Consider the following 25,831-nt stretch of genomic DNA (forward strand, 5'->3'; position numbering starts at 1 on the left):
AAACAGAGGGATAGAATCAAGATCACGTGAAGTGTTAATACCACTTTATAATGCCTTGGTAAGGCTACACTTGGAATATTGCATTCAGTTTTGGTCGCCACGATGTAAAAAAGATGTTGAGACTCTAGAAAGAGTGCAGAGAAGAGCAACAAAGATGATTAGGGACTGGAGGCTAAAACATATGAAGAACGGTTGCAGGAACTCGGTATGTCTAGTTTAATGAAAAGAAGGACTAGGGGAGACATGATAGCAGTGTTCCAATATCTCAGGGATTGCCACAAAGAAGAGGGAGTCAAACTATTCCCCAAAGCACCTGAGGTAGAACAAGAAGCAATGGGTGGAAACTAATCAAGGAGAGAAGCAACTTAGAACTAAGGAGAAATTTCCTGACAGTTAGAACAATTAATCAGTGGAACAGCTTGCCTGCAGAAGTTGTGAATGCTCCAACACTGGAAATTTTTAAGAAAATGTTGGATAGCCATTTGTCTGAAATGGTGTAGGTTTCCTGCTTCGGCAGGGGGTTGGACTAGAAGACCTCCAAGGTCCCTTCCAACTCTGTTATTATGTTATGTTATGTATGTTAAAGATAAATTGAGGACAAAATTGCTGATTTGCTCAGGGACCAAACAGGGGAGTTCCACCCCGGACGGGGATTAAAAATCGACAGCAGACTCCGCCTTCCATCCTTGTTTTTTACTCTCCACCCACTCATCTTTTGGGTTATCATATTGATTTATTTAATTGTGATCCTTTTTCAATGTTTATTTTATCGTTCTATTATTTTACTTCTGTTTACACTCCTTTCATTTTCATCATTATTATTGTAAGATGCTTAGAGTAGCCCCATGACGAGATAAGCGGTAAATAAATTTAATAAATAAGAAATAAATCTAAAGCAAAGCATTTTTCCAATCATATTTAAAGCCAATCTTTTTTAGTCATATTTTTAAACCTGACCAATTTTAAATAGCATAATTTATTTATTCATGTAACAGCTCACCTCATTTATGAGAGTCTGGGTGGCTTATAAACAAACAAACACACACAGAACCAAAAATAACAAAAACATAATAACCAACATAACTTGTGGAAGAGTGCAGTCAATCTCACTAATAGTATCACTGTTTTGGAGGTTGCACACCAATGCTACCAGATCCCAAGGCAGAGGGTAAAGCTATATTTTCGGCTGTTTCTGGAAGGCCAGTAAATAATGAAGGTGTTAGAAAGCACAACATTTAAGAGATTCAGTTAAAAAAACTTTATTCGAAAGAAACTAAAATACAAACAGGAGATATTACAATTGCAATAATTAAACAGATTAATCAGAATTGAATTAATCTCTGTTGAATTACAGATGAAACTCTCTCCATATGAAACCAGTCAGTGGTTTCTTACCAAATTCCTTTAAATCCAAATGGTTTTCTCCTAATTTATTTTTCTCCAATCAAAAGGTGGAGTGAAGGAAGAATTCACTTTTTACAAGGTGTATAGGATAACTTTCCTATTCATATCATCGCACATTAATGGTTCCTCCTATTTGCATAACTTTGTGGCAAAAAATGTTGGATTTTTACTGTTTCAAACTCGGTTTCCTAGTGGTGTCCTAATTCAAACAAGAGACTGTTGCTTTATTTGTTCAGTTTTTTTCATCCCCCATTTTTTGTCTTTTTCCAAATTTGATCTCTTTCCTTCTTGCTTCTTTTATTGAGTCTCCCTCCAAACTAATTTTTAGTTTGATTGTGGCTCAGAATCCAGCTATTTTTAATTCTGAAATATTGTAATAACTTTGTACAGGTAGTTTGTGGCTTATGAACACAATTATGACCAGAAATTACATTACCAAGCAAGGCAATTGTTGAGTGAATCATGTGTGGTTTTGCTATCATTTTTGTCATGGTTATTAAGCAGATCACTGCACTTATTAAAGTGATTTTGGCTTCTCCCATTGACTTTGCTTATTAGCAGCCTTTGGGGAAGGTCCTAAATGGTGATGACATGACTCTAGGAAACTGCAGTCATCATAAATACATGTGCCTGAATTTTAATCAGGTGACAGTGAGGATCTTGCAATGGTCTAAGTGCAAGGACAAGTCACATCACTTTTTTCAGTGCTCTTATAACTTTGACTCTCTAAATAAATGGTTGGAAATTGAGAACTAAGTCCACACCCAGAGCCCCAAATTCATTCTTCTGTTTCAGGCTGTTCTTTTAAATGCAAATCTCAAAATAATGTACAGAACCAAAACAACAACAACAACAACAAAAAACACAACAAAAAACAAAAAACAAACCCTGGTACACATTCTAGCAAAACTATGTACGATTGATCATTGTTTAAAAATTGCTTTGGTATTTTTAATGCAAACTTGACTAAATGTCTATTTGAATTATTTATTTTATAATTTAAAAAACTAAAATTAATGGTTAGATATTGCAAGAAAGGAATACCATACATATTATCTATTCCAAATATTCATTAGAATGGAGTTTTAGTAATAGGATAATACACTGAAAAATATTTCTTCGGAACTGAAATATTATGGTCCCAACCCAAGAATTTTCACTCATGTAACTGCATCCACAATACCAGCCAGATTTATATTCTATGATGTAGGAATTCAGTAGTTATTTCTAGATTCAGTCTAGAATGGAATCAGTGCTATTGCCCTTAAAGGCATCCTAAAAATATTTAAACACATACAGTACTTTTATGTACATAAATCAACTTTATGAAGCACTTTGAGAGTTGATGCTAGAAAAGAGCTCAAGAAATAGTTTTATACTGCTGTCTACTTGACCAGTAAACAAATCTAAATAGCAGCAAATAAAACTTAGATCTTGACTTTATTTCTATTTATTCCATTCTCCTAATTTTACTTGTAATTATAATTACTTTTGTCAGTAAAATGATAAGTATCCCAAGTATTTGATGTGTTCAGAAAACATGTTATTATTGAAAAACAACCTATAGTCACTGAGTAACTCTCGTGTTGGTAGCTACAGTGATCGAAGGATTTATGCAAGAAATTACTGAAGGGGAAACACTTCTGAAAACAAAGTTTGATGACGTAGTTTTGAATGTTTGTATTTTTCCCTAATAATGTGTTTTTCATAAAATAAGCAAAGTATGATGTGTTGTAAAATAAATTATGGATCAATATATTCAGGAGATATTTTATTACCATATATTAAGCTTTACAAGTTTTACTGAAGCTCATTAAAAGCACTACAAAATTATAACCTTACAGAGAAGAAATTAATTGTATAACATAAAACATAGACAAAAGGGGAATGGGGAATGAAGGGAAAGAGAAAAAGTCAAGACATAAACTACAAAAGGGTGCACTAATACTGATTAAAACTAGGCAATAATTTCTTTGGAATGAGGGGAAGGCAGGTAAGTTTTCAAGGGATGAAGTTAGAATTTCATTGCTTTAAGAGTACGATGTAGATCAAAAGTGCAACACCAATACACAGGTTTGTTGTATATAGGCACAACCTAATGAAGAAAAACAGCTGATATTATGCATAACATAAACTAACTTACAATAAGGCAGCACACAGTTTGTATTGCAACCTTGGCACTTACGTGATTGGATAATATTTGGCATAGCAGTGAAATGATACACAGAAATTTTTTGTTGTGGCTTTCCCCACATTTTTCTTTTTATATAAAAAGTACGCTATCCCTTTGAACCTTGACTTTTTAAAGTAGGTTTTCTGATTGTTAACATTACCCTTATAATGGTAATAGTAATCATATATGGGTTTTGTTTTTTTTTAAAAAAGCAATAGAAATCATTTAGAAACAAGACCATATGAAATTTTCAGAAATAATTAAGTTATTACCGAACTAATAAATTTAGGGATGGGCAAGGCCTCTAGTGCCTTATGAGACAATATGGTTTTAAAATCATGTTTATTTATGAATGTTATTTGATTGTAGTATGCAATCAAGAAGTACTTTTTAAAGCTCTTTAAAAGTTGTGCTAGTTAAATTCAAAGTTTTACAAATTACTTAACAATCTTTGCTAGAAGATCAGTATTACATAAATTTGGGAAGAATTTTTTAAAAAATGTAACGCATTTGAATCACTTGAAACCAAATCACCTAGTCATGCCCCTACAAAACATTCCTTGTATTCTTTTCATTAAATTTGACTGAAACAGTTATTTCATCAAAAATCTGAACATACTCCTGAGGCAGTATTTTCACTAAAAAAAAAAAAAAAAATCAAACAACACTATTCTGTAATTTGTGATATACAGTTATGCAATATATGTTATGTGTATTGATAACGTTTTAAAATTAACTTCTTTAAAGTATTTTATAATGTTATAAATGGAACTTATTATATGTTAACTACACATCATATATTGGCATTCATTTGCCTGTACATGTATATTTCCTGCCCTCACTTAAACTACTACAAAACACCAAACATTGGTGCTTACATTACTAAAAAATCTTCAGGTTAAAAAAATCCCTAATACTAGGGGTTCTTCTTTACATTTTAAAACAGAATTTAAAGTATCCTTTTTCTTGCAAGGATATTTTCTTTCTAAATTTGAATTAAAATAAATTTTAAATTTTATCAGGTGAACAAAGACATTTAAAGTGAATTTGCAAAATAGAAAGAGCTTTTTCTTTCAGAGTGCAATCATCAGGGATGTTTAATGTCAGTGGACTCTTTTCCCACTGAAACAGAAGGAAAAAGCAGCCGATCAATATGTGACATGGTGTAGAAATGTTAGCTAAAGTAAAAGTTAATAGTATTTACTACTGCTATTTATGCTATTTTTTAAAAAATTAACCATTCAATAACAATTTTAATGGAATTATTTGCATAGAACAGGGTTATGCTTTTAAAAAAAAGACTTCTGAGTAAGCATTGCAACACAAGATAAGGCACATGTTTTTTTCTGTAATATATGAAATTCAAAAACAATTTTTAGGAGATGAATACTCCTACAAGATGCCTGTTTTACCCTGTTCTACCTGAAGAATGCAAAAAAGCAGCTGAACATAAAATAAAAAATCTTAATCTCTTACAAGAAGCCTTACCTGAAGCCCTAAAAAAGCAGAATTATACTTAGTAGAAATAGAAATCTAAAGTAATATCCTTCGCTTTCAAACAAACTACAGCAACAAAAGAACAGCCATAAAATGCAGACTACTAGTTTTCATAATGAATAACTTCTCCTTTCCTACAAGTGCCTTTTGAAGATAATGAAGCTACTTTGTGAGGCACTTGGGCTAACTGTAAAGAAGTAATGCAATGAAATTTGTTGTACAAAACCTAAAACTGCATTTCATTTTTTTCTATCAAACTTTCTATTAAAGTGCTAGAACCTGAAGTGTAAAATAAAAGAAGAAATGGAAAATCATAAGCAAGTATGCAATTAAACTATATGCTTTACTTGCTCTTCTGACTAGAACACCAGGTTCAAAAAAGCTTGAAGCAATGTATGAAATTTTTATGCTATTCCAAACAAGATTCTCAGAGTATCCATTTTATTTTTAAAACAATAAAACCATTTGCCTTATCTTATGCTCTAAATGTGATGCAGCAATTATATTATAATGGTGCATACTCTCACTGACATGTGCACACTTTTAGGCTATAGGAATAGCTCCAACTTCCACATATAAATATCAAGTTTTGAATGATGTATTCTATATGCATGCATATTAAGTGCAACATCTGATTTTCATTCTCCACTTAGAGTCTTGATCAAACTCTCTGCAGGACTTTGTTGCTGAACTACATAAAACCGTTAGATGCTAAATCTGAGAATGATCTGGTCTCTGTTGAATGATGAAGTGGCTGAAGATGTGCTCCAGATTGAGTGCTGACAGCATCTAATTGCTGTAGATAATCATCATGCAAGTTTTCTTCAGCAAAAATATTCTGAAACTGGAAAACAGACAAACTTTTAATAAATAGAAATCATCTAATCTATGTTAATCCACAACCAGGTAAAAAAATGATATTACGTCCAGACAGAATAATTTTATTGCTTTAACAGAAAGAATTGGACTTAACTAATTGTTCCAGTTTCCACTGAAACCAGTATGAATTTATTCATTATGAAAAGTTAAGTCAACCTGATTTTAAAAGAGTTAATTTAGGAGTGGTTAATCCCTCATGCCCCACTTTTCTATTGGATAATGCTTTTGTCTTATTCTCACTATGGAGGCAGTCCTAAATTATATTTATACTGGCTTACACAGAACTACCTGGTTCTGGCTTTGAAGACAAAATAGACTTGCTGTGTTATTTAGGTCCAGTGGCCCATCTATAGGCTGTTTCACTGGTCTGTAGGGGGAAAACAGCTACCTGACTTAAACAAAGGAAAAGATGATTCATGGGTTACATCTCAGATTAGCTTGTTATAGGTTTTTCTCAGGGCTGACAAATACATTCCAAAAAATATATTTCCTGTATATTTTATTATTTAATATTAGAGGCAACTCATTTGGAGTATACTTCTACATCATTTTGTCTATTTCATGTTCCATTCACGTGCTATTAGCTGTGCTATTTTCTTGGACTAGGCCAAGATTCTAAATGAGTGAACGAATATCCTACCTGAGTGATTAACCAGATGTAGTATAGGGAAGTGTTCACAGGCACATCAACAGAGCTCTCTTATATGCCTCCTATGGCCCTCCTACAATTTGGGTGCCTTTCTTTTTTCAGGCATTTTATAAAGTAAATTTGAAACATGTTTTCAAGAGCAATTTGAAATAATTAAATACATAATTTTTCTAAAAAAATTTATTTCAGACTAATCCACTAAACATTCAAACAACCAGACACACAACAAATCAATTGAAATTTCCAAGCACAATTTTTTTTAAAGGATCATCTATTAATTTTGTACAATATTGTTCCCTTTAAGATTTAGAATGGTTAGGCATAGACTTTCAGAAATCTGACAGGATTTCTGGCCTATTACTCCCAAATAGTCAGGAACCAGAAAAGAACTTCGATTGTTCATAAGTCTTAGTATGAATATAATGTATTATTTTATCCCTGTTAGTTTCTGACTAGTTTAATTGCACAAATAATAGAAGAAGAAAATTCAGAAGATAAACTGGAATTTTGTATGTTTTGGCTGACTATAACAGTGACACATGTAACAATCAAAAACTCTACAAGATTGTTTTAAAAGTGTTATTTCCATACCTTGTTTGATGGCTCCTGTTCCAATAAGACAGGATCATACTGCATTTGCTCTGACCCGTTTGCCTGGGCTTCAGACATACACTGATACATTGACAAAGCACCAGCATAGCATGCCTCCGGAGTTTCTGTAACTTGCTGAGAGTTCTGCTCACAGGGCTGACTTTCAGGGACTTCAAAACAGTTGAGAAAATCTAAATCAGAGGAACTTGGAAAAGTAGACAGATTAAAGTTTTCAGTGAAAAAGTCTACCTCTGTAAAATCTGGGAATTGTGGCATCATGCTGGCAGGTTGCTTGTAAGTGGTATATTCCTCACTACAGGCATATGATGGTGTACTGTCTTCAGATTTGTAAGGGAACTCCTGAGTTATTTCTTGTATGTCAGAAAAATCAAATGGTTGTATCTGCTGTTCAGAAGGGTTAAGAGTTGTGCTGTTGAGAGAGTTCCAGTCTGTGAACATCCCATTTACCTGCATGTGCTCCATCTTCTGGCACAGTTGCTGTTGCTGTGGCAGCTGCTGTGGCAGCTGCTGCTCCATCATTGTTGGTATCTGCTGTTGATCTATTTGCTGCTGCATTAAACAAGCAGTATTCTGAAACATGGGATCCTGTTGCTGGCAACTTGAATACAATACATCAGTCTTATTTAAAGACTCCTGAACATAGGTCAAGATTTCATCAGTTATATCACCATCTCTAATGTCATCCGCACCAGCAAAATCATTCTTAAAAAACCCATCTTCCTGCTGCAAATTAAAGTCTATATCATCAAAGTCAGTCTCGAGCATATTCATGATACTGAACAATTCACTGTTTTTGTTATCCTGAAATAGCCCTACATTTTCTTCAGGGACCATCAAGTTACTATCTTGAGGACAGTCAGTCAGCTCTTGTTTGAGGATGCTATTATTCCCTACTGATAAAAGAGCATCCTGCCAATTTCTGGCCATCATGCTGCTCAATTCACCTCTAGTGTCTGCAAAAAAGTCCCTCTCAAGAGAGATTTTATTTGAAGCAGGTGGGCAAAGATAAACTGATTCATCCTGCTGCAACATTGCTCCCAAAAGTGAATTGGGATCAACAGATTCTTTGCACAGTGCAACCTTGGAAGCAGCTCCTTTTCCAATACCACTTTTAACCTTTGTCTGAGATGAATCCATTATACCAGGCTGAGGAAATGCTACTTCATACAATACAGCCTCACCTGTAGCAAACATGAAAGGCAGTTTCATATTGCGCTTTCGTAAATGTTCTGCCCCCTCTTCATCTCTGAATTGAAAAACACAGAGAGTAAAATTAATTGAATTTCAGTACTGAAATGTGCTGTGAAATATCTTAGTGTGCACAGAAATAATCTAATAGAAAATCTAAATTGTTAATAATTATAAATAGATTATAACCTATTAACTTGATTATTAAAATGAGTTTGACCACGTCTAAATTGTATAGAATAGGAGCTTACAGGATTTTATGCATAATTTTATTCATAAATTATGAATACATAAGAAATGTAAGTTAGTAAAAATAACACTTGCAGGATAGGGGGGGACATATCATTAAATTGATCACTGTATAATTCTTTGCGGCCATACAAGAATTGTATTTCCAAACCAAACTTATTTGCTTTTTTATTTTTTATTTTAAAAATCAAGCTTGCAATAGCAATAGCACTTAGACTTATATACCGCTTTACAGTGCTTTACAGCCCTCTCTAAACCGTTTACAGTCAGCAAATTGTCCCCAGGAATAATTTGGGTCCTCATTTTCACCCACCTTGGAAAGATGGAAGGCTGAGTCAACAATGAGCCTGGTGAGATTTGAACTGCCGAACTGCAGGCAGCCAGATATCAGCAGAAGTAGCCTGCAGTACTGCATTCTAACCACTGTGCCACCAAGCTCAATGTTTGGGATTTTTTGCTTACTTGTTTGCTTTTAAACAATAAACCCCTTCCTCCAATACTATCACAGAGAATTTCTTTTTTAAAAAAACCTCATTACAAGAAGAGTGGATTAAATCAAAAAGGGGAAATGACTGAGCATATTTATAATTTGTGCATATCCTATTTTCTATTTTACTTCTGTGTGAAATGTATCCATTTATTTTTTAATGTCATAAGAGACAATTTTTATCAACATTTATTGTGTGGATGCTTCTATTAATAATTTTATTAAATTTTATTCCAACTACTTTATTTTATAAAAAGGATTCCGTTAATGATTGATTCTTAAACATTTGGCTTCTATGAGGCATTTTTGTTTCAAATCTAGAAACATAAAATAGTAGGGAAAAGCATTTGAAATGGTCACAAATCTTCATTACTTCATTTACTTAGAAACAGGGATAAAATGCTCCCGGTTCGGACCGGCTTGCCCAAACCGGTAGCAATGGCGGCGGGTGGTTCGGAGATCTGGTAGCAAAAATCCCTGCCCCTGCCCCCTGCCCCTGCTGAGCCACGCCATCATCAGAAGTTTGGGTTTTTTTACTTCTAAAAGCAGTTTTTCTTCAGCCAAAAACATGCCTTTAAAAGTAAACAAAAAAGCCTTTGATGATCCTGCGGCTCAGCTGGGATTGTCAGAACCCTTTAAAAGTTTTTTTTTAACAACCTCTTCAGCCGAAGAGGTTGTAAAAAAAAGTTTAAAAAGGTTCCTCTGGCAATCCCAGCTGAGTTCCTCATCACCAGAACCTTAAAAAACATGCTTTCTACAAGCTCTTCAACTGAAGAACTTGTAGAAAACCTCCTTTTAAGAGATTCTGGGCTGCGATAAGGCACTTACCTAATTAACTGCTCCTTTCGGGCTGGGAAAGCCATGCTTTACATCAGTTGCATCAGTTAGCAACTGAATCTGCCTGCCTGCAATGCATCTCCTCAGTCAGCAATTAAATCTGCCTGCTTTGCTGGCTGAGGAACTCTGGGAATTGAAGTCCACAAACCTTAAAGTTACTAAGGTTGGAGACCCCGATCTAAAAAATATAAATAAAATAAAATAATAAAATAAAATATTTTTGCAACTTTCTGAGATTTGATGTGTTTCTGTAGTGTTTCACTCTAACTACACAAACACACAAAATCTCTCAAAGCTGTATGTGGCATTTTGTGTGTGTGTGTGTGTGTGTGCGTGAGTCAGTTGTGTTGTGTTGTGTGTGTGTAAATTGTGAAAGTTGGTTTTTGAGCTTTTTGTGGCTGTGTGAGGTTCCTGCTTGTTGCAGGGGCCATTTTGGGTGAAGTGCGGCTGCTTTTACATTGTGTGTGAGTCAGTTGTGTTGTGTTGTGTGTGTGCAAAGTGTGAAAGTTGTTTTGTATACTTTATTTATTATTTTTATTATTTATTATTATTGGCCACGCCCACTTAGTCATCTGAACACCAAGCCATGCCCACCAATTAAGCCACGCCCACAGAACTTGTAGGAAAAATTTTTAGATTTCACCCCTGCTTAGAAGATATAAAAATGATTGCAACCACAAACAACTATGTGAAATATAAAAAGTCTGCAAACAATAATAAAAATTTAATGGCAATACTATGATTTTTCAGCAGTACACATTTTAGATTTTAAAACAAACCATACTAATTATATGAACTATGAACATTTTGAACTTTTCATCAACAAACACACCTCTCTGAAATAATAAGGAAAAGAAGCCAGCCCTGATCTATATTAGTATATGCTGATTTATCTGATTTAGTTGATAGTTATAACTTATCTCGGCAGCTACTTACGTAAGGGGCCTCTGTGTGGCAATGATATAATCTGGTCTTCCATTTTTATAAACTAGGCGAGCATTGGCTTGAACCCAGGCCCATCGATTTTCCTTGGTAAGAAGTCTAAACACTGTCATACCACTCTCTCCAGTTTTTATCACTAAAAATAAATACAGAAATATTTCAATTAATTTAATTAAATGTAACATTCATATTTATTAGTATACTTTCATCGATTTTTTATGCAGCTGAGAAACCATAACTTTGGTGAAAACAAAATTAAAGATCTTAACACTCTTAAAATATCCTAATAATTACCTACAATAGGTCTGGTATCCAATAGATCAGGCACTATACTTTGGTTATCAATATTGTCCACCATTTATTAGAAGAGCAATATTTAAAAAAGATAAAGATATCTTTTACTTGCTGTTCTGTATTGGTGAAACAAAGAGCTGTTTATCAGAACAAATGAAACACGATCACAATACTTCCATTAAGGAAAGGGAAAGAATGTCTCTGATAAAACATTTTTAGTAGAAGTTTAATCAATCAACATAAAATGTTGATTTAAAAATATTTAAATACAACAAAATACTGCAATACATTCTATGTAATGCTTTAATAAACATATTCTAATATACATATTATGTAAAAGGATCTAGAGGCAAAAACAGAGTGGGATGTGATCAGAATATGTAGATTCAAGCAAAAAAAATTCACATGGGCATATTAAAATACTGCCTCTTCCAACATAAACTTATATTTAGTAAAAGGAGATGTCTAAAGGAAAGTTGAAAAGAAAAGAAACCGTATATTAGGATATACTTAAAAATTTATTTTGGTACTTATTTCTCTCCTTATCAAGACTTCATCAAGATATATCTCTTACTTCTGACATGGTTCTCAGCACAATAAAGCATATCGGCTGCATGGATAAACTGGTATCCTGTTCCTCTCATGCAAAGTTCTGCCTCAGTGTAACCCAGCACAATTCTTCCCCTGCAAGATATATTTGACACAATTTTTTTATCAGTCACTCAAGAGAAAAACAAAATTACTAACCACATTATCAGTATCAGCATTCAATTGGAAAGATCAGCTACAAGCAAGAACATTACTACAACTGTTCTTCACAACAGAATGACTGGAAATGTCAGAGCATCTGTTTAAATAATGGGAAAAAGTGAAACACGGTCTGGCTGTCTGCAGTTACTATCTCAAGATATCAGTCCTTGAACAGTACAGAATCAGCAGGGGCTGTTCTGACCAGGATTTATGACTTTTCCAAACCTTGGGGGAAAAGAAAACAATGTTCTGGGGCATGTCACCCTCTAAGCAGAGATTAATACAACTGTTTTACCTACTCTCAGAAGCAAAACAGGTTCTTGGGTTAGGAGGTGTTACAAACAATGCTGCCGTCACTTTTAAGACGCAGTTCTAAAATCCTTAAGAGGAGTCTGGGCATCCCACTTTTATTTTTACATGTTTTGTGGGTATGAGAAAAAGGGGAAAAGAATGCATATTGTTCACTAGTTGTGATTGAAGTTGAAATTGTCTGGAAATACAAGTAAGGGAAAAGTAAGATGAATATTAAATAAATAAATAAACAAAACAACAATGTGGGGCAGAAAACTGAATATAACATAATTTAGACAACTTTGCTAACAATAGTTACATAGAAAAATGACTTAACCAAATGTAACTGCCTTCTTAAATAAATGTCTAAAACCTATTCATTGAAAAGTATCAGTAGATTATGATTATTTTTAGGAATAATTAGCAATAGTGTTGAAATTATGGTATACAACTCAGCAACCATGGCAAGAATATTCATTATTTATCTTTTTTAAAACTTACTTTGCATCACATCCAATTGGTGTGAAATCCAGTTTATGTTTGGTTCTGAAAATAAAATTCTTCGTACGAATTTCAAGAATAGAAGGTGGCTGAAGTGGAGTAGCCACTGCAAACAAAGCCAACTGGGGCGATATAACAGTTCCATCTTTCCCTTTCTTGTTCTGACCATGGAGAAACTTCAATCTCCCTTGAAAATTCATAGCCTTTAGAGGAAAAAACAAAGATACTCTTTAGTTTTAATCCATATTTCTCTTTTCGCAAAAGACAACTGCAGTTAAAGAGAAAGAGAAATTTGCAATTCACTTAATATTGGTAGTCCTGGACTTACACACTTCGTTTAGTCATTGTTAAATGTTACAATGGCACTGAAAAAAGTGGCTTATAATTGTTTCTCTCATTTACGACCATTGTAGCATCATATGATCAAAATTTGGGCGCTTAGCAACTGGCATGTATTAATGACAATTGCACTGTCCCAAGGTCAGGTGATCACCATTTGTAACCTTCTCAGACAGCTTCTGATAAGCAGTCAATAGGTGAAGCCAGATTCATTTAACAACTTCATGATAGTTTCTGGCTGCAGGTCATATATGAAAACCAAAGCAACAGTTTGCTGAAATCTTTATTCAAGGGGTGTTCTTTCCTTTCCAACTTTATGGTACAAAGCAGTGTCTCAAGCGTAATTTAAAATCTGACCATTCTCTCCCCTATTATATCAAGAAAGAAATTCTAGTAAAGACAAAAAGACAAATAAACATGAATGTCTTAAAGCAACTTAGATCCTTCAAAATCTTGGAGTTACTTTTCAGTCCTCTGACATTTGAAGGTTTGCCTCAAAATAATAACTAAGGAAGTTTTGTGGTTATCCTAAGCTTTCTTTTTCATTGAGAATGGCATTGAAATACCCTTTAAAAATCCAAGATAATCTCACATATGTGCAATGACTCAAAGATGAACATGTATAAACATTTTTAACTACTGGAAGGCATTCAATTGACAACTTAAAGGACTGCACTTCAATCTCCTACTGTGATCCTTATGCATATTGAAGACTGAAATTAGAAATGGCATTCTTTGAAGGAGAAACATAAGATGCCATCTTAAGGTTTAGCTTAAAAAAACCCTTTTTTATTGCAGTTCTGGTCTTCCTCATATTCTTATGGAATGTGTTAAAATATCCATAAAGCAAAGAGCTTCGTGAACTTAAAATGGGTGCCATTTAATTATCCTAAAACCAAATATTTAGAACCAGTGTGGTCTAAAGGCACCGGGAGGAACCAGGAAAGTGTAGTTCCAGTCCTCCCTGAAGCATAAAGCTGGCTTTGGGACAATTATTCTCTCTCAGCCCAACCTAGCTCATAGGGTTGTTGTGGGGAAAATAGGAGGATGAAGGAGTATTATGAATGTTCATTCCCTTCAGTTATTTAAAAAGAAGTAAACTCAGGATAGGAAATTAACAGTAATTAAGAACTATTTTGACTTAAGAAAATACGTTCTTGCCTGCCTAATAAACAGGATATTGCTATTTCTAAACGTTCTATTTTATTATGGAAAATATGTTTAATTTATGAGTTAACCTAATAGCATTGTCTGTCTGCTGTTTATTTTTTTCAGATATTGAAGATTCATAAATCACAGTTTGCAATGTGTGAATTCTAGAAGTTAGCAATGTTTTAGTAACCTTTGTAATGTTTTGGCTATTTTTCTTTGCTTTGCTATTCAATGTGGTATGTGTAGAAGTGAATCTAATTAATTATTGCTCTTATTTCCTAGCATAGGTCAAATTATTAATGCAAAAGGTCAAGGGAATCCTTCTTGCATCCAGAATACATGTATATCTGATTTTCATTATTTCCTATGCTATTTAGAACTATATTTTTAGAATTCCTTCAAAAGTCTTCTTTCAAATTTTTTGTAGATTGTTGTGGTAGCCTGCCCTCCCTATCTCCAATTACTTTTCTGGGAATGAGGAAAAATTGATTAAACAAGAACTTTTATGAGTTCTAATATTTCTCTATAATGTCTCCACCCTTCTTTTCCTTTTAAGCAGTAGTATCAGGGGTGAAATAGTCCTGCTTGGGACCAGCTCGCCCGATCCGGTAGTGATGGCGGCGGGTGGTTCAGAGATCCAGTAGCAAAAATCCCTGCCCCTGCCCCCTGCCGAGCCACACCATCATCAGAGATTTGGGTTTTTTTACTTTTAAAAGCAGTTTTTCTTCAGCTGAAAACATGCCTTTAAAAGTTAAAAAAAAAGCCTTTGATAATCCCGCGGCACATCTGAGATCGTCAGAATCCTTTAAAAGTTTTTTTTTAACAACCTTTTCGGCAGAAGAAGTTGTAAAAATAAAAAGGTTTTAAAAGGCTCCTCTGGCAATTCCAGCTGAGTTCCTCATCACCAGAACCTTAAAAAACATGTTTTCTACAAGCTCTTCAGCTGAAGAGCTTGTAGAAAACCTCCTTTTACGAGATTCTGGGCTGCGATGAATCACTTACCCTATACTGCTCCTTTCCAGCTGGGAAAGCCATTCTTTACATCAGTTGCATCAGCTAGCAACTGAAGCTGTCTAGCTGCAATACATCTCAGTCAGCAAGTCAATTTGCCTGCTTTGCTGGCTGAGGAACTCTGGGAATTGAAGCCCACAAACCTTAAAGTTACTAAGGTTGGAGACCTCTGATCTAAAAAATATAAATAAAATAAAATATTTGTGCAGCTTTCTGAGATTTGGTGTGTTTCTGTATGTTTCACTCTAATTACACAAACACACAAATCTCACAAAGTTGTATGTGGCATTGTGTGTGTGTGTGTATCAGTTGTGTTGTGTTGTGTGTATGTAAAGTGTGAAAGTTGGTTTTTGAGCTTTTTGTGGCCGTGAGATTCCTGCATGTTGTAGAGGCCTTTTTGGGTGAAGTGTAGCTGCTTTAACATTGTGTGTGAGTCAGTTGTGTTGTGTTGTGTGTGTGTAAAGTGTAAAAGTTGTTTTTTTGAGCTTTTTGTGGCTGTGTGAGGTTCCTGCTTGTTGCAGGGGCCATTTCGGGTGAAGTGCAGCTGCTTTTATATTGTGTGTGAGTCAGCTGTGTTGTGTTGTGTGTGTGTAAAGTGTGAAAGTTGGTTTTTGGTACATCTTATTGTTTTGTATACTTTGTTTATTGTTTTTATTGTTTATTGTTACCTACCCAGTCATCTGACCACCAAGCCAGGCCCACCAATTAAGCCATGCCCACAGAACCGGTAGGGATAATTTTTAGATTTCACTCCTGTTTAAAAGTTGTTTTTTTTCGGCTGAAGAGGTTGTTTAAAAAAAAAGGTTTTAAAAGGCTCCTCTCGCGATCATAGCTGAGTTCCTCATCACCAGAACCTTAAAAAACATGTTTTCTACAAGCTCTTCAGCCGAAGAGCTTGTAGAAAATCTCTTTTTAAGAGATTCTGGAGTGCGATGAAACACTTACCTTATACTGCTCCTCTCCGGCTGGGAAAGCCATGCTTTACATCAATTGCATCAGCTACCAACTGAAGCTGCCTGCCTGAACTCTATCTCAGTCAGCAAGTTAATTTGCCTGCTTTGCTGGCTGAGGAACTCTGGGAAGTGAAGTCCACAAACCTTAAAGTTACTAAGGTTGGAGACCCCTGATCTAAAAAATATAAATAAAATAAAATAATAAAATAAAATATTTGTGCAGCTTTCTGAGATTTGGTGTGTTTCTATAGTGTTTCACTCTAACTACACAAACACACAAAATCTCTCAAAGCTGTATGTGGCATTTTGTGTGTGTGTGTGTGTGTGTGTGTGTGTGTGTGTGTATGTGTGTGTGTGTGTGTGTGTGTGTGTGTGAGAGAGAGAGAGAGAGAGAGAGAGAGAGAGAGAGAGAGAGAGTGAGTGAGTTGTGCTGTGTGTGTGTAAAGTGTGAAAGTTGGTTTTTGAGCTTTTTGTGGCTGTGTGATGTTTCTGCTTGTTGCAGGGGCCATTTTGGGTGAAGTGCAGCTGCTTTTACATTGTGTGTGAGTCAGTTGTGTTGTGTTGTGTGTGTGTAAAGTATGAAAGTTGGTTTTTGGTACCTCTTATTGTTGTGTATACTTTGTTTATTGTTTTTATTATTTTTGTTATTGGCCACGGCCACCCAGTCATCTGACCAACAAGCCAGGCCCACAGAACAGGTAAGGAAAATTTTTAGATTTCACCCCTGAGTAGTATTCAAGTTGCTGCAAGTAGTATTAAAGTTGCTTCTAGTAGTATGCCACAACTGCAGATTTCTTATGACACATTAAAATATAGTATACCCAATTTCAAAATAGTCGAGCCATAATGACCTATCAAATTTAGCTACTTTAAAGACTCAGTATGGCATCCATTTTCACTGATTGTTTGTGGTCAACACAATTTTGTGTACTTAATTAACACATATTATACATTGTTTTGTGGTAACAGGCTTTTATAGGATAATATGTGTAGGATAATGAAGATGTGGTGGAGAGGTTATAAATCAAAGATTTGTCATACAGCATTGCCATCATAAGAAATTAAACCATGCATTGAAATCGCATAATTATGTACCCACCAAAAATCCAGATGAATTATCCAAGAGACAGCGTAATCTACAAATGAAATTTCGCTCCATGAAGGACGAATTCTCAGGGGGAAGCTGGTCAGGGTTGTAATATGTTGCTATTTGTTGAAAGCCATTATCTCCTATAGGGAAAAAAAATAACCTTAGAATCTCTTTGAAGAAAATTTGCATTATAAAATTTGCAATTTAAGGAAGTCTCTGGCCAACCAGACTTAGAATGGCATGCTAAGAGCACTGGAAAAAGGGATGAAACAACAAAAAGTGAGTGAAGAACAACAATTAAGTGAAATATTAATACTGTTGTATTCAATTACTTTTATTATTAATTAACTGTGATATTTTCTGTCATACGCATAGCTATAGTGACATTTTAGATTTTAGAAAATGAGATTGTTTCATATGGAAAGAGGTATGTATCCTTAGGCTTTCTCTTCTCAGTTTTTCTTTCCTGAAAACTCATGTTAATTTTTTGTTCATAACACAAAACATCATTGCTTTTTCTTTTTTCAACATTATTTACTCACTTCTAAACAGACAAATTTAACTAATGTATATTTTAAATTTCAATTGTATCTATCTATCTATCTATCTATCTATCTATCTATCTATCTATCTATCTATCTATCTATCTATCTATCTACCATCTATCTATCTAATCTATCCTATATCTCTATCTCATCTATCTCTATCTCATCTATATCTATATCTCTATCTCTCTATCTAATCTATCTCTCTATATCTATTCTCTATCTATCTATCTACCTACCTATCTACCTATCCACCTACCTATTATCTATTTATCTATCCATCCATCCATCCATCCATCCATCCATCCATCCATCCATCCTCTCTCTCTAATCTATCCTACATCTATCTATCTATCTATCTATCTATCTATCTATCTATCTATCTATCTATCTATCTATCTATCTTTTATCTATCTATCTATCCTATCTCTCTCTCTCTAATCTATCCTCTATCTATCTATCTATCTATCTATCTATCTATCTATCTATCTATCTATCTATCTATTATCTATCTATCATCTATCTGTCTGTCTGCCTATCTATCTATCTATCTATCTATCTATCTATCTATCTATCTATCTATCTATCATCTATCTATCTATCATCTCTCTCTCTCTTTCCCATCTATCCATCCATTCATCTCACACAGATCATATGAAAAATCAATCCTAATTTGCAATTATTATTTGAATAAATTAAACCTTTAAATTTAATGTTCAAAAATACTTTATGAGCAAAGTAAACTACATATTTTATAAAGTTGACTTAAAAATAGTGGTAGTTATTACTTCTATCTGCTCCAAATTATACTCCTTGAAAAGACTGCAGTTTTTAAACCTTTATTTTAAAATTGATAGATGCATAAAATTAAGGGAATCATTGTACAGATGTAGTCCTCTGATGTAAAGCAGCAAATGCATTATGAAGTACCTCTTCAATTATCTATAAATTTTAAACTGATTATCTTTCATTGAAATATATGTAATTATTTGCAAGTATCAGATTCTCACCTTGAATTATCTGTCCGGAATCTGTGGACTGTATAGGATTAAGAGCCCAGTGAATCTGACGCTGGAATTCTGGTCTATCTTCTGTGTGAATTAATTCAAATACACACTGGTGTATAATGTCAGACTACATCGAAGAAATAATAAAAAAAAATATTTCAGGCATTTTATTCACCAAATCTGATTACTAGAATGAGCACCAGAGTTTATTTCAGTATAATTGAGAAAATTACACAGGAAATGATTTACATGAAAAAAAAACCCTACTAAATAAGTTAAAGATTTTTTTTTATCATTCTGAAACAATATTACTAGCAAATATTACTAGCAAAGAAAGGATAGACTAAGCATAGGATAGATTAAACATCTAGAATCTAGAAGTGTAGGGTCCTTGGTGCCTTCTGTGGTTGGTTTTTGTTTTTTTGCAGACGTTTCACTCTCTGCAAGAAAACAACCAATGTCTGTAGCCAAAACAACCAAGCTCAAAGAGCACCAAGGATACCACAGTTCAAGTATGAATCCCAAATGTTCTCTTCAATTGATAACTAGAAGTATGTGGAACACAAAGAAATTTGGAGTGGGTTTCTTTAGAAGAGACGTGAACATGAAAATGAATCTAACCCATTCATCCACTTAAATTTATTTAGTAGTTTAAGAACGCTAACATATATTTAAGCCACCATATTGCCTTTTTAATAACATTTCTTAATTTTAAAGCCTCCTAAATTCATTTGAATGCTTGTTATCTGAGCAAGCAGTAGATGACATTAAGGAGAGACATATACTGAGGACAAACCATAATTTACTATGCTCCGAGAAATTAACAGCTCTGGGGAAAAAAACATTTGAACAGAAAGAAAAATGAATAGTTTTCTTTAAAATGAGTCCCACAATTTCCTGCATTATTTGTACACGACACTATTTTTTCAGTGAACCAAGGAAGTGATGTTTTAAAAGTTGCATTGCACTAAATAACAACAACATAGTAATAATATGAATTGTTAAAAAAAATCTATAATTAAAATGCATACCTGCTGGAAACCCAAATAATCCTGGATTGTTGAAGACACATAAAATATGTGGGCATCTGATGTGACCACTAGCACAAAGCCATTTAATGCCTGAAAACAACAGCAATATGGTTTTTTAAAAAGCATTGATTTTAAAATGAGTTTAAATGATCATGCATGAACAATTTACTGGTACACAAAATAGCAATAGTGTGATATAATAATCTTAACAGCACTTTGTGAACGCACTCAACAAAGCAGCAGAATTATCTTTCCTATTCTAGCCTTCTACTTTAAAGTAATACTTTAGAAAGCACACTGGTTTTTGTTAATAGTTTTTTAAGGAACCAGGGGGATAAAATAGAAAAAAAATCTGAAAAAAAATCTCTTTATGTTTTGGGAGATATTTTTTTAACACTGGCATAAGAGTTAAAATATAAAGGCAAAACCTGATAGGCAATCAGAAGGATACAAAGAGAAACTGAGGCTTTGTTTTTTTCTTAAATGTAGGATATCTAAGTTTTTAGGCTATTGACATACAGTGGCTAAATGGCACTAAAATGAGATTTTTCAATCATAGATTTTCAGAAAATCAGTGTGCTAATTCATATATAAAAATTAACAGTGGGTGGATTCATACACAAAATAACAATCAAGCAAGCACAATGTCCCTTAGTTTGATCTATTAGGGAAACAACTACAATTTGTTGCCAGAAGAATTGCAACCAAACTATTATCCAACATTTGTTTAACTGCCACACAAAATGTATTTATTTATAAATCATCTCATACTACAATCTGGGCTGAGAAAGAGAATGCTGTCCTGTTAAATCAGTGGAAAAATGAATGATGATTCCCAAAGGTGCTTTTCCAAAAGGCAACTGGACTTTCTTGGGATTTTTTTTCTTTGAAAACATTTCCGCTTCTCATCCAAGAAGTTTCTTCTACTCTAAAGAACTGAAGAAGTCTCTTGGATAAGAAATGAAAGGTTTTGAAAGAAAAAAAGTAAAGCCCAGTTGCTTTTTGGAAAAGCATCTTTGGGATAATCATGACTTGGATAATTGAGAATCTCCATAGATGGATGATATCATAATTTTTCCTCAAATAGCAAGCAATTCTGTTAAGAGATTAGTAATTCAGAAGTCCATGAAATTGGGGAAGTGATTCCTTTAATTGAAGTAGAAGAACAAAGGAAAGGCAAAAAAGCAACAACAAAGAAGAAAACTTCCCAAAATTGTATTAATAATAATAACTGGGCAAACCCAAGGCATTTTTGCAATATAAAGTTCCTTTGTACATTGCTGTAAGAAATTTCTTTGAAATATTCACAGAAATAATGATAATTACCTGCAGCAAAAGTTCACCTTCTAGCATATTCATTCTCCCTATGGTCTGCACGGTGCTGTTGCTGTCCTGCATGCTGTTTCTTTCAGGCTTTGCTGAACTCCTTGACTTCAATGTAACTGTAGGGAGAAAAAATGAAATATAAGCATTTCACAGAAATTAATTGGATAAATGTACCCAATCAAAATATAATTCTGAAAATAATATTAATAAAATGCATACTTACCACTCTGTAGATAATATGAAATATAAAGGAAAATAAAAGCAATAGAACACCACAAAAATTCTATCTAGTCTTGTCACCAAAAATTCTATCTATCTAGTCACCAAAAGCAAACAGTTATATTGGTATAAAATGCACAAATTAACCTATCTCTATTCTGCTTTGCCAGCAAATGGTGGTATTCTGATTCTAAGTGTGCAAGAATTACTAAGCAAACCCCTCTCTCTGGCTTTGCTTGACCCTCCCTTTAAACCACCAGCCAATGGAGAACCAACTGCCCAACACAGCAATATTGCAATTGGCAGATTGCTTTGCTGATGGGTTTAGGCATCCTCCCACTTCTCCATTTTGGGGGAAAAAAAGAAGTAAGTTCTTGATGATTGGATATCTACAAAGGATGCCAAGCCAATCAAGCAGCAGCCCCTGAAATATTAAGTCAGCTACATTTTAAAGAAATGTTATGTCTGTTTCAAAGGCCGTCCCCAATTGTTTTTTTTTCTAAAAGTGCAAGTGAAGCAGCTGTGCATCATCGCTAGGGGCAGCCTTCAAACAGCCTTGTACTTCTTCCAAATAGTGTGTCTACTGTAAAGTTTTGAGAAAACCTGGTTTGGTAGTATCTTTTGTAAAGCTTATTTTTTTGATCCGTCTTGCATAGCCTTATTGGAATAGATTAAAATTGTTCCTATGCTTCACCCAAACAACCCACTTCAAGCTATTAAATCTATCCTGTCTGTTCTAGTGCAAGATTAAAAACAACTACTAATGACTGATCCCAAAGCTAATTTCATATATTTAACATCTCTGTTGGTCACTGTAACATAAAATCTATTTTGGCCTGTACTAATGATGCTAACTAACAATGTAATTTTGTCAGCTATCTAATATTTGTCACTGCAGGATAGTTACAATAATGATCTTGCAGCACTTTCCAAAGTTTCCAACTTTTCCAGAGTGGTATGCAATTTCCAGACAATAAAATTGATTACAAAATGAATTTTTGAAAGATTAGTTCCAATATTATTACATTTTACAACAGTTCATCTTTTAATTATTAAATATATATAGTATTAGAATTACAATGGTAGTAAAAGAAATTTCAGTAAGGATGAAAGACAGTGTATATAAAATACTTGTATTGAAAAAGCCAAAGAACATTCAACGCCATTTTTCTTATTAAGCAGCAGCTAGAAATTAGTCTCATCTAGATTTGCAAAAAAAGTTATTTCTTTGAAAGATGTAAGTAATAAAAAGTGTGAGTCCTAAAAGCTGCAAGTAAATCCTATTATTTTTTGTGTAGAAATTTAGCAATATCTTGGCACACGGCAGCATTAGGATAGCCTTGTCTGGGCCAGGAAATTAAGCATAGTCAAATCTGGTTAATACTTAAAGATCTCCAAAGAATATCAGTGCTAAAGGGGTTTACTGGAAATCAGAAAGCCACTCTAACAGTAACACTAACAGAATTGGAAGGGACCTTGGAGGTCATCTAGTCCAACCCCCTGCTCACACAGGAAACCTATACTAGGGATTCGAACCGCCGACCTTTCTGATCAACAAGCTAAGCATCTTAGCCACTGAGCCACCTAGGAACTGCCACTCTGAAAGAATGCAATGGCAACCACTTCTGCAATTGGCAAAAAAGCCCACATTGATATTTCCATGAAGTCACAAAGAATTGAATAATTTAATGGAGATTCTAATTTAAGTGAGACCACAGCAGTAGCAGAAAAAAAAGACATAGTTTTCTGAACTGCAATTTGACTGTTAAATACAATTTGCACCATTTAGCTGTCTGTTCTGTTATGCAAGAATATGAATAATATAAGTTGGTAATTAAGATACAATTGTATTTAATTTACTATGTAAGTAATTAATTTCCTTTTCAATGAAACTCCTCCATTCTTTTGAATCAAAAATGGATGAAATCTAGTAAGAGTCATTTCAAAGTAAACCTATTTAGGATTTTTTAAAAAGGAAAAGTGTAACTTTTGCTGTACTAAAATCCTTCTTTATGGGCAAACCAATAGGTATGATGAAAAATAAGCAAGTCCAGAAATGTATTCTGATGCAACTGTTTTTTCACAAATTAATATTAATTTATATTTTTAGGTGTATCCATTGCAAAATTTAATAAATTTATTAAACAACTAAAATAGTTATTTCATGAAAACTGCTCCCTGACTAGTCAGATGAAAATATGTTTGGAAAAAGAGAAACTGTTGTGAGAGACATTGAACTTTTCCTTAATTATCAGGATGTACAAAACCTTCATCTTGTAGTCAGAAATGAGATAAGTCAGAATGTAATATCATAGTCGAATGCTAAATTTCCCAGCAACTGACATCCTTGATTATCAAGATTATAAGGGCATGATGACCCAGTAGCTTATAGCAATAAAAATGCAAAACAAAAAACAAAAAAACACCAACCAACCCACCCTAAACCGAACAGAAAACAGAACCGAATAGAAAAATAAAAGCTACTACATATAGTTCATGATTTTATGATGGGACCAGAATTTCCATAGCTAAGCAAGACAGTTATCGAATTATATTCAATTTCATAACCTTTTTTTGCCATGGCTATTAAGAAAATCACTGCAGTTATTAAATGAACCATGCAGCTGTTAAGCAAATCTGGCTTTCCCCATTGACTTTGCTTGTCAGAAGCATGGCTGGAAAGGTAGTAATTAGTGATGACATGACTACGGGGATGATGTGAACAGTCCTAAGTGTAAGTCACCTTTTTCAATGCCATTGTAATTTTAAATGGTTGCAAAATGAATGGTTGTATTATGAAGACTACGTGAACCAGCTTGCCACCCTTACCCAAAGAGTAAAGCAATGAACATATCTTTAACTGCTTTTTAAATGATGGGAGGATAGGAGCAATATGAGCCTCTGGAAGTCTGCTGCGAAGACTTGATTTTTACTAAAAATTACTGATCAAGCCAGACAATCTCTCTGTCCTTTTTGCTCCATTTCTTTTTCACAAGCAGAGGTGAGCATTGACCTTCATTCTCCTTTAAGAAGCAAAAGTATATATCTTTGCAGAAAGAATTCTAAAAATATGTGACCGAAAGCTTGATGAAGGAGAAGACTGATAATTAATATCAAACTGAATTAGTTATAAAGATAGAAAATCATGAATGGCCTGACAGCAAGTAGATGAACCGGGCCTAGCCCTAGTGGATCAGCTTCCAAACATTTATGGCCAACCCAATTTCTTCTCCATTTCTCCCCAACTTGATCCAATCTGCATCTAATTTAACTACCACCTAATTTAATCTGACTTGGCTGTGTAAAATTTTTAATAATACTGACAGACATCTAAACAATAGCATTTTCAGAAAAATATTGTCTTTACTCTCAAAATATATCTGGCCTTATTTTAATGAGTTTTAGATCACCACAAAAATAGTTGATTGAAAGACTGTAAATATCTAAAAGAAAGAAAGCTAACTAAAAAAAACTTCCTGGGAAAGATTTTAGGTTCCCAAATTTCTTTTCTCCCTGAAAAAGTTTCTCACATACACCTTAGCCCTAAGAAATATAGCATTCTGGAAGTTAACAAATATTAGGTAGAAAACCTGGCATCAAAAAGATGTGTATTGTGTATCAAAACATAATCTTGATGTGTATTGTGTATCAAAACAAAGATACAGATTAAAATTGGCACCACAGGGAAAAGTACAACATTGTTATAATTGCAAGTGGAACTCAAATAGAGATGATCATTTTCTCCATCCCATCATGCTGCTGCCTAACTACATTCTCAATCACTTTCCTCCACAAGGGAAGGTTAGATACTGGGCAAAGAAAGTCCAGTATGGTGAGATCCAGAAATAGTTTGAGGAATGGGTGAACCAGTGGAGGAACAAATCTCTCACTCAAGGACAAATTCATCACTGCCAGAACCTACCCACAAAACACCTTCTGGGAAGCTATTAGCTAGGAGACCATAGATCCAAAAAGCATATGACCAACCTACATGTCTAATGATCCTGTCCATGTCTTCAGGTTCAACATGTTCAAACTGATACCATTTAAAATACCAAGAATCTGCCTTGGGCATCAATCTACCTGTAGCAAGGTCAACATTCAATAGAGAACTAATCTGAGTGATTTTGTCTGACAAATGCTAAGCAAACAGTTCTGCATGGTCTTGTAGGAGAACTTCTCAGTCTCCCGACCCCATCAAGAGAGCACATGTTACTCAAACAAGACTGCAGGATAGCTATTGGTGGATGGAATAACAGTGAAAACTGATCAAATTTACAAGACACCAAGCTGGCAGGATAGCCAACACTCTAAAAGATAGGTTCAACATACAGAACCATCTTGACACACTTGAACACTGGGCCCTACGTACCAAAATGAAACCCAATGGTAAGAAAAGTAAGGT

At 34.2% G+C, this 25,831-nt stretch overlaps 1 protein-coding gene across 1 annotated transcript in view; it reads right to left on the bottom strand.

Moving 5' to 3' along the window:
* Positions 1-3,160: 3,160 nt before the first annotated feature.
* AHR (aryl hydrocarbon receptor) overlaps positions 3,161-25,831 on the bottom strand; it is a 69,814-nt gene continuing 47,143 nt past the window's right edge. The window contains exons 3-11 of the mRNA XM_058181608.1: positions 21,208-21,323; positions 19,882-19,971; positions 18,854-18,977; positions 17,308-17,438; positions 12,754-12,956; positions 11,786-11,895; positions 10,912-11,053; positions 7,194-8,460; positions 3,161-5,918 (exon numbers count right to left, since the gene is read on the bottom strand). Coding sequence (XP_058037591.1) covers positions 5,766-5,918; positions 7,194-8,460; positions 10,912-11,053; positions 11,786-11,895; positions 12,754-12,956; positions 17,308-17,438; positions 18,854-18,977; positions 19,882-19,971; positions 21,208-21,323 — 2,336 coding nt within the window. The 3' untranslated portion in view covers positions 3,161-5,765. The remainder of the gene's footprint in view (positions 5,919-7,193; positions 8,461-10,911; positions 11,054-11,785; positions 11,896-12,753; positions 12,957-17,307; positions 17,439-18,853; positions 18,978-19,881; positions 19,972-21,207; positions 21,324-25,831) is intronic.

Source organism: Ahaetulla prasina, chromosome 4 (genome assembly GCF_028640845.1).
Source record: "Ahaetulla prasina isolate Xishuangbanna chromosome 4, ASM2864084v1, whole genome shotgun sequence".
NCBI classification, from domain to species: domain Eukaryota; kingdom Metazoa; phylum Chordata; class Lepidosauria; order Squamata; family Colubridae; genus Ahaetulla; species Ahaetulla prasina.